Source organism: Notolepis coatsorum (genome assembly GCF_963971535.1).
Source record: "Notolepis coatsorum genome assembly, chromosome: 6".
In the NCBI taxonomy this organism is placed as follows: Eukaryota; Metazoa; Chordata; class Actinopteri; order Aulopiformes; family Paralepididae; genus Notolepis; species Notolepis coatsorum.
The window spans coordinates 171,812,435-171,822,132 of NC_140170.1; the positions used below are offsets into that span (position 1 = coordinate 171,812,435).

Sequence of the window (9,698 nt, forward strand, 5' to 3'; positions counted from 1 at the left end):
TCAGACCGACCCTCTTATCAAACGCTAATGGCTTAATGTGGCCTCCTTTTGTTGAGGTGAGTGACGACTGTCTAGACTAGAGAGAGATGTCTCTTCACTCTGCCACCATCTTGATAACTTGGTATCTGTCTGAGCCTCAGACACTTAGCAGAGAAAAATAATAAGAATACAAACAGACTGAGGAAGATAGTTAAGACAGGTTCAATTCAATTTATTGTCATTAAACCATTCAAAAAGTAAACATAAAGTCCTGTGGTTAGATGTCTGATCTACACAGAAACAGACTGAAGAATTCCCTTCCTGGTCGTTGCGCGCATTGCCCCACTATCGGCCTGGGGAGGGTGTAGAACTACCACATGCCTCCTCCGATACATTCTCGAAGTCAACTTCCGGTCTGTTGTTGCTAGGCAACTGCGGCCGCGGCGTGGGGGAAACATGCACCCCGGGTACATACGGTTCATTTAGTGCAGAAACTGATCGGAAAAGCGGCAAATTAAACACAATCAAGGGTAATTTTCTTCAGTGCATCACAATGCCAAAGAGCTGCTGTGTTACGCTTTGTACTAGTAATAACATAATCAAAAATCCAAATCGAAAGTTTTATATACCAGTTGAGGCATCACGGATAGCTGGCGGCTATCAAGAGGGCACATGTAGACTCAGACGGGAGAGTCGATCAAAGCAGACCCTGGCCCCCAAGTCAAATCATACGTATGTCTGCTCTACCCATTTCATAACAGGTAGAGGAACAAATATGTATATCGTAAATTAAGTTTTATTGGCTGTGAGGCTGTAAACAGCAGAGAAATGTTAGCTGCTAGCTACTTCACCATATAACGTTAGTCCATTCTCTTCAAGTAGCCTACATGCCTTTTTTTCCCGCCTTAGAATCACCAGAAAGGCTTTCGAAATAGTGAAATGCCATGTTGGCATCAATATTTTCAAAACAAATTATATGAAAAGGTTATGAAATGAACAAGAATGTGATAAAATATGTAATAAAAACGGAGCTCAACGCATACATTTGATCGTAGAAATCCGTTTGTTTTCCACCATACCAAGATGGCGGCGGTCTCGTGACATCAGAGTGTCTTCGAGAATGTGGAGTCGCCAGCCGCTTCTTTTCACCCGACAGCGAGGAGTTTCACTGGGGGAACGTAACACGTGTGGAGGTTCATGCTATTTCCCCCAGATTCCCTCCCTGGCCCTGCTGAACAGGCGCCCCGACCGACTAGTAGGAGTCTCAGTTTACAACGACCAGGACGCCTGAATACTTTAGACAACAAATGTTTGTTTCCGCGTCTCTGATTGGCCAGGTCATGTGACATGTGCGCCAATTGTGGGACCGCAAGTTTCTACACTGGTTAAGCTTAGGCGCTTAATACGTGAGTATTTAGACGCCCCAATAACGGAAGATGAAATAGCAGAGGTTATTAGGAAATTGCCGTCCGGTAAAGCGCCGGGGCCTGATGGTCTTACAGCTGAGTTCTTTAAATGCTTCTCAACAGAGTTGACACCTCTACTGCAGAGTATGTATATTGAAGCTTTGGATAGAGGCTATTTACCCCCCACCCTATCACAGGCCTTGATATCTTTAATATTGAAAAAAGATAAGGAACCCTCCGAGTGCAAGAATTATCGTCCAATTTCCCTGATTTCCCAGGATGTAAAAGTGCTTTCCAAAATATTGGCAAACCGTTTGGATGGAGTAATATCCTCCCTGGTGCATCCTGACCAAGTTGGGTTTATTTGCAAAAGAAATTCGTCTGATAACGTCAGACGCCTTATCAATGTAATGTGGGCAGTCAGTAGCGACAATGAACCAACGGCCGCCATCTCACTGGACGCGGAAAAGGCGTTTGACAGCGTAGAATGGGAGTACTTATTTTCAACCCTGGAGGCGTTTGGTTTCGGTCAGACCTTTATAAAATGGGTGAAGTTGTTGTATAACCAACCGGAGGCAGCGGTGCAAACAAATGGGATAATCTCCTCATATTTCAAACTAGGCCGCGGGACACGCCAAGGGTCACCCCTTTCTCCTTTGCTCTTCTGTTTAGCGCTTGAGCCCCTGGCAGCAGCTATACGTAAGGACCCAAGTTTCCCTGGAGTTACAGTGGGGGGCACGGCCCAAAAACGTATGCTTTATGCAGATGACATTTTGCTTTTTGTTACAGACCCAGGCAATGCTGTACCCGCACTACTCAAGACAATAGATACGTTCTCAAGATTTTCAGGGTATAAGGTTAATTGGTCGAAGTCGGAGGCTCTTCCCCTAACGTCCTACTGCCCCAAATCACTATTTAAAGATGGCTCCTTTCAGTGGCCTGAAAAGGGTATTCGGTATCTAGGGATTCTTTTCCCCAAGCAAGTAAACGACATTGTTAGTGTCAACTTTGACCCACTACTAGGCAAAATCTCAGCGGATGTGGAGAGATGGGCTCCCCTTTTCTTGTCACTATGGGGCAAGGTTAATGTTCTTAAGATGAACTGCATTCCCAGAGTAAACTACCTCCTCCAGTCACTGCCGATAGCAATACCTAGCAAGTATTTTAAACAATTTGATAGAATATGCAACACATTCCTGTGGAACGGTAAAAGACCCAGGATGCGTATTGGTAAACTACAACAGCCTGTGGACAGAGGTGGCCTGGGTCTCCCCAAATTATTACTATATCATTATGCTTACAGTTTCAGACATATGACACAGTGGGCCCTGCCCCCTGAGAGAGCGCCTCCATGGTACATAATGGAGCAGTCGGTATACACACGGCTGCCCCCACTGTCGTATATTACAGCTAAATTACCACCAACTGCCCGAACTCACCCTATTATCTCTCACATACAGGCCGTATGGAAGAAGGTGTCTCGCATCTTTCATATCAACCCCCATTTAAGCCTGTCAGCAGGCTTATGGGCCAACCCAAAATTGTGTATATGCAGATCCCCCTTTATGTGGAAGGAATGGATAGACAAAGGCATCCTCACCCTGGGGGACCTCTATGAAGACGATGCATTAAAATCTTTTGAAAAACTGATTCAACAATATCAGCTGGCCAACAATCAATTTTGGAGATATTTACAATTGAGGCATCTTCTCATAGGCACATTTGGCTCGCCACAGACCCTCCCCCAGGGTACAGACCTGCTGAAAAAGATTTTGGCTATTTCTGGGTTGGGACATGAGGCCTCGGTCTACTATTCCATGTTTATCGACAGGGAGGGCAGTGGGATATCCTCTGCTCTCAAAATAGTCTGGGAAAAGGATCTAGGGGTCACATTTGAGCAAGAGGACTGGGATATAATCTCGGGGATCCCCAAACAGGTGTCCAGGGATATTAGAACAAGGCTAATACAATTCAAGATCTTCCACCGCATTTATTGGACCCCCTCTAAAATGTATAGACTGGGCCTGAAAGAGAACCCAGATTGCTGGAAATGTCACACAGGGGAGGGGGACCTAGTCCATGCACTCTGGTCATGTCCGAAAATCGGAGACTTCTGGAGTAACATACATGACTACATCACAGAGGTCACAGGGACGGAGTATGATTTCTGTTCTGGTTTATATATCCTGGGGGATCCCCGCAGTCTTAGCCATATCGCAAAGCCCCTAGCTGATTGGATACAGACTAGTATAATGATAGGCAAACAGATCATAATGAGAGGCTGGAAGGCACCAGAAGGCCCGTCATTCCGAGAGTGGAGTGGAGAACTGGGTAGGGTAGCTGCCTATGAGAAAATATCTTTTAGTTTAGGAGAGAAAGGAGACAAATATATTAGCAAATGGGGGAAATATTTGCAATTTCACTTACTATAAAAGGAGGAGGGGCACACTTGTCCAAGACAGCGACGATACACATGAGTATAGAATACCTGACAAATGCACCATGTTTATGTAGACAAGAATGGCTCTATGTGTTAATGTAGATTTATTTTTTCGTTTGGTGTTTCCTTTCGGTTTTGGTACTACTTTCCATTATATTCTCGGCTTAGTCTAATTTATCTTTCTATTTTTTATTTTTTATTTATTTTTTGTTATGGTAGAATTTTTCGTTTGTTTAGGTTTACTTATTCTAATGTCTTTATTTTTTATTTTTATTTTTTTTCTGTCTTCCCCCCCATATGGGGGGTATCAGTGTAACCTAGACGTTAGGGGTCCAGGTGTCTATGTTGTCCTTCAGGACTGACCCATGCTGATGCAAAATATGTCATTCATTGTATTGTCCTGAAGTACTGTGTGCAAAAAGAAAAAATATGCAATAAAGTATAAGTCATAAAAAAGCTTAGGCGCTCTTTCGAAGTTGGTTAAGGTTAGAGTTTGTCTTAGAGCATGGCGATAGAACGCCTGCCCTGATTCCAAACTCTAACCTTAACCTACTGCGAAAGAGCGCCTAAGCTTAACCAGTGATAAACTAGGCGTTAAGTAGTTTGCAGGCTGTTAGACCCGGAAATAGGCGCCGAACTTGCCGTCCCACGATTGGCGCACATGTCACATGACCTGGCCAATCAGAGCGCAAAACTCGAACGCGGAAACAAACATTTGTTGTCGAAAGTATACACAAGACCAGGACACATACCCTCACTGGCTTTTCCCACCCGCTAACACTGCAAATTGTGTTAGTAGGACGACTGACCAAGCCGAAGGTACCGCTGTTGTACATGATCTTAACCAGTAAAGACGTTGTCATGTGACTAAGATGAACACAGGCATCATTTATGTTTATATGCTAAACTAATAGTTTCCTTGTGGACAAACATGTTTGTAATATAAGCAGCATGTAGGATATTGTAGCAGCGTTTAATTCAAACAGGTTCATGTGTCTGGGTGTCAAGCGCTGAGGCGCTAATAAGACAATCCTGCAAACTAGCAACAATTCATATTTCTGTGAGATGATGATACCATGAAATAGATTGAAATTATACTTTTCTAAAATTTCATCCATAGCCATTGTCTGCTTGAATAAATATGCATTGAAACATAACATTTGGGATGGAGGATATTTTCATTGTTTACTAATGTGTTATGATTAATCTGGCTGACATTTTACATTTTGAAATTCCTGAGCCCACAATGCCAATAAACAAAAACAGTTTGCCGACACATCTTGCATTTGTGTGCTTGCTTTTCTCTCCCTATGTGTGTGTGTGTGTGTGTGTTTGTCTGTGCTTCAATACACCAAGCTAACTGTGGCACAGTGTTTGATGAGAGATAGTAGTGGATTCAATACACCAAGCTAACTTGGCACAGTGTTTAATGGCTTCGTGGGACGGAATCACTTTGTTGTCGTCTCTGATTTGAGCCATTTAGTAGATGATATGAGCAGGCTGTGCAAGTGAATGATTTAAAATAAGTGCACTGGAGAGACAGAGTGCAGATCTACTTCAGCAAATGCAGACAGAAAATAGCATTAGCATCAAATAAATGTAAACAAACAATTCAACAATATATATTGGCTATCCCATCAGCCACCCTGCTCTCTAAACATAGGCTAGTCGCTAGTGAAAGACCCATATGGGTCGACTTGGACTAATTACATCTATTTGTGACTGGCCTACTTGGCCCTGTATACAGTAGTGTAGTAGTATACGGCAGGTTAGGAGGGGCCCTGCTAAACCATTGGCAGGAACATCACTTGATACACAATCCTATTCATTGACTTGCTGTGCCTAAACCTTTCTCTATAATGTAATAAAATGCCATACAGTTCAGGCATACAAAGACAACAGTGATAATAACAGCCTTTCATCCCTTGTTATGACGTCTCCAACCCTGAGGTTTACCGTGTCTTCAATGCATCAGACCAGCGTCACGTCATCCACACTGAATTATGATCGCCATGCCTCTTTTTCGGGGGAAAACAACTCAAGGAATAATCAGCGATTCGATGGTGTTTGTTCATAAACTACAACTTTAGGACAAAACACAGGGACATAAATCATGCTGAAGACCATCAAGGCCCAGAAATAACTATTACCAGTCTAGTACCTCTAGTTGGAAGTCACTTAGAGATTCATAAGTGTGATATAATTAAAAGTCCAGGTAGGGGAACGAGGAAATATCCTGCAGCTGACAGGGGAAATACCATAGAGACTGAAGGAGCCCGTAAATGGATCAAAGGTTACTTTTCACAATGGTGTGAAAGTGGCGGCCAGTGGTGCAAAGTAATTGCTTGACTTAACATGATGCGCTAACAAAACAAACCTGTCAATATATATATATAAGTATACATTTACATTTAGTCATTTAGCTGACGCTTTTATCCAAAGCGACTTACAAGTTCTGTACGACAAGACAGCAAGAAGGGTACAACTCTATCAGCTGAGTAACAATGTTCATCAAAGTGTTGCGTGTTACAGTGTAGGTTAGTTTATTAGGACAAGTGCATGACAGTTTTTTTTTTAATCATTTCAGATAATGGTTGAAGAAGTGAGTCTTTAGTCGACGGCGAAAGATTGGACGGGATTCGACTGTCCTAAGTATAACAATATAAGTGCTCTGCCCACAGTTTTCATACAGATACAATGTTGGTCAATAGGAACAGTGTCTGTGTTTCCTCCAAAAGTAGGCGTGGCCGTGGGAAAAAGTCCAAAGAACCCAGATGTCTGATGTATTTATTCATCAGAATGTTTGCAATAGAGGCGAGGTGCTTTCAACTTATCAGAAGTCAGAATCAGCGTACAACTAAGTGAAAGTAGTGCTGATAAAAAAAGTAAGGCACGGCATGGATAGAATTACATATACATGCAGTGTTCCCTTCCACCGCCCCACACACGCTCTCCGAGCGCTCAAGAGCAGGCGCCTGGGCCTGTCCGGACATCATCACGAGCAGATGGCGGCGCGCGCCTGGGCCTGTCCGGACATCATCACGAGCAGATGGCGGCGCGCGCCTGGGCCTGTCCGGACATCATCCTGTAGGCCAGGTGCACCGGCTCGGCCAGCTCGGCCTTGAAGGTGTACACGTGGGTCTTCCCGCTGACGGGGCTCATGCTGTAGAAGCTCAACCGGTGGGTCTTGAAGCTCAACCTGATCTCCAGCCTGCGGGACACGGTGGTCCTCTTCAGCGGCACCTCGTGGCCCTGCTCGAAGGCCCTCAGGAGGTTCTCGAACCACATCAGGCACCACGAGTTGCGGCTGCTCTCCAGGGCGCTGGGTAGCCCGCAGCGCTCCAGCCGTCCGCCGTAGCAGACGCCGACGATCCACGGAGAACCTCCCAGCTCCACCTCCCAGGAGTGCTCGCCTCCATAGAAGGTCTGGAGGCTGAGCACCTGGAGGAAGCTGGTGAACCTCTGGGGAGAGGACGGGTAGGGCCGTTTGGTCGCGCTGAACGTCACCGTCTTCAGGTCCTCCGACAGGACGAGGTTGGGGTGGGCGGTTTCCGGGTCGAAGGTCACCTCCGAGGGGTTCAGGAGGTTCCGCATGGACCGCTGGACCTGCCCGAGCCCCGCCCTCAACTCAGCGTTCTGCTGCTCCAGCTTGGCACAGGCCCGCTCCGGGTTGACTTCGGATTCAACGTCGTCATCCACCTCGTCCAAAGGCTCGGCCGTCAGTCCTGCGATGCGCGGCTGTAGGTTGTGAAGATCTTCGGTGAACACGGCCTCGTCCTCTTCGGTCAGCAGAGACTCGGCCCGGAGACAGGCCTGCCGGACCCGCCTGGTCGTCTCCGAGGCCTGGGACACGCGGCCGCGTATACTCGCCTCCCCCGGACACAGCTCCGCCTCGATCAGCGCCGTCACCGCGGCGCTGTAGCTCAGCGTCATATCCATGATCTGTTCCAACAGCTTGGCGGCCCTCTGTCTCAGCCGGCTGTTGGAAGTGTTCACCTCGGCCTCCCTCTCCGTCTCTTTCCTCAGGAGGCTCTCCGCCGACTCCAACTTGAGGCTCAGCTCGGTCACCTGTGACGCCAGTCTGAATTTAGGTTCGTCCATTTCCGTCTTCGCTTTGGCACGTTCTTGTTCTTTGTCGGGAGAAAAGGCGTCCCGCGTGGCTCCGTCTTTGCCCTCACACTCTCTTAACTCTTCTGAAGAACACCCAGAGCTCTCCTCTAGACGCTGGTTTGCTGTTCCTGCTTCCTGGTGGTTTTTAGGCACAGACCTGTCTGTTGTGTTACTCCTGGCAGTTAACCAGAGACCTCCAGACGTGTTCGTGGCGGGGTTGACTCTCCCGGCGGTGGTGTCTTTGTACGTCTCCACAATGTTGCGCATCTTGAAGTTGGTCACCAGGCCCTTGGATCCGTCGTACACAGCCTGGCACTCGGGGCAGCAGTGGTGGTCCAGGCCGGCGTCCATGGCCTTCAGGCAGGCCAGGCAGTAGATGTGACCGCAGGGCAGAGACGCCGGGTCGGAGAAGAGCTGCAGGCAGATGGGGCAGGTGAGCTCCAGCGCCAGCGGCTCGGTCGCGTTCCTCTCCGACGCCGCTTCATCCTCACACACCGACATGATGGCAGGTTCTAGAACAACACACATATTGTTTATTTAAAGGAACACGCCAACATTTTGGGGAAATTAGCTTACCGTCTTCTCCAGAGAGAGACAAGAAGATAGATACCAGTTTCCTCTCTGTGAGTTCAGTAGAAAGCTATCTGGCTGCACGTTAGCACGTTAACATCTCTCCCGAAGACTAACCGGCACTGTCTGCTTCCGTTAAGCAGTGCAGGGAAAGTGTACTCACTTTGATATCTGTCTGCAAGAATTTAAACTTGTAAAACTGGATTTTCAGCTTGTTTATCTTGAACCAGCACCTTATCACCACATTTATCAACGTTACACCTCACCCGGCTGTCAGCATAGTAGCCAGAGCGGAACAGTGTGTATGATAGGGAGAGGGGGTGGGGTTGGGGCGCCAGTGATGAAACAATAATATAATACCTATCTTTTCTATTCCTACAGCCAAAACTGTAGTTCCAGAACTTCCAGTAGTTAACTACCCTAAATGTCAAAGGTTACTGACTACTAAAACCGCTGTTTCAAGTTCAAGTTTTGTTTTATTTGTAAATAAAGTACATGTACATTACAGTGAAATGCTTGGTTCTGTATGATAATTAGAAACACAATAGCCTGTAATACCCTGATTGCTTCCATGATATCAGGGAAACGCAGGGCAACTTTCAATTTCTTTTTTGACTTACGCACAAGGAAGTGTAACTATGTACATACGCCACTGCCAGAGACAGAGAGACACGCAACAAGAAGTAGGCCTAATTGTTTGAGAAAAAAAATAAAAAAAATAAATAAAAAGCAATTTCATCTGCAGAATAGGTTTAAACATACCATTATTTTTGTTAAGCCACAAAATTATTTAGTCATAGAAAATTACTTACTTGAAAATTGGGCCTACTTCCTTCTGGACAGGTTTTAGTAAACGAGGAGCGCTGTCTGGTTGTTGAGAGCAAGGTCCAAGGTCCAATAGGCATAAATATTGAGTGTCTCTGACTCTAGACTTCAACAACACAGAGGATGTTTGTTCAGTTTCCATTTCCCAACAGGAACAAGTGCGTCGTTGCGCAGCGCGCTGGGTTGGACAGGTCGCGTGATTACCAAACCAAGCCGCATTTCTCGGAGACGCTCTCTGATTGGCCGACGCCTGTTTCTACACTGGTTAAGTTTAGGCACTCTTCGAAGTTGGTTAAGGTTAGAGTTTGTCTTAGAGCGTGACGGCAAGTTCTTTCGACGGTTAAGCTTAGGCACTCTTTCGAAGTTGG

The 9,698-nt window shown here is 46.2% G+C and overlaps 1 protein-coding gene across 1 annotated transcript; it reads right to left on the reverse strand.

Annotated features, from left to right (window-relative positions):
- Positions 1-4,588: 4,588 nt before the first annotated feature.
- Positions 4,589-9,483, reverse strand: trim107 (tripartite motif containing 107). Its single transcript, XM_084317206.1, has 2 exons — positions 9,318-9,483; positions 4,589-8,447 (listed from the first exon to the last, which is right to left on the reverse strand). The coding sequence occupies exon 2, from the start codon at positions 8,434-8,436 to the stop codon at positions 6,865-6,867; it is 1,572 nt and encodes a 523-aa protein (XP_084173332.1). The 5' UTR covers positions 8,437-8,447; positions 9,318-9,483; the 3' UTR covers positions 4,589-6,864.
- Between the last annotated feature and the right edge of the window lie 215 nt (positions 9,484-9,698).

What these genes read in the sequence shown, in the direction of transcription:
- trim107 (XM_084317206.1), bottom strand. Translation starts at nt 8,436, where the DNA reads ATGTCGGTGTGTGAGGATGAAGCGGCGTCGGAGAGGAACGCGACCGAG.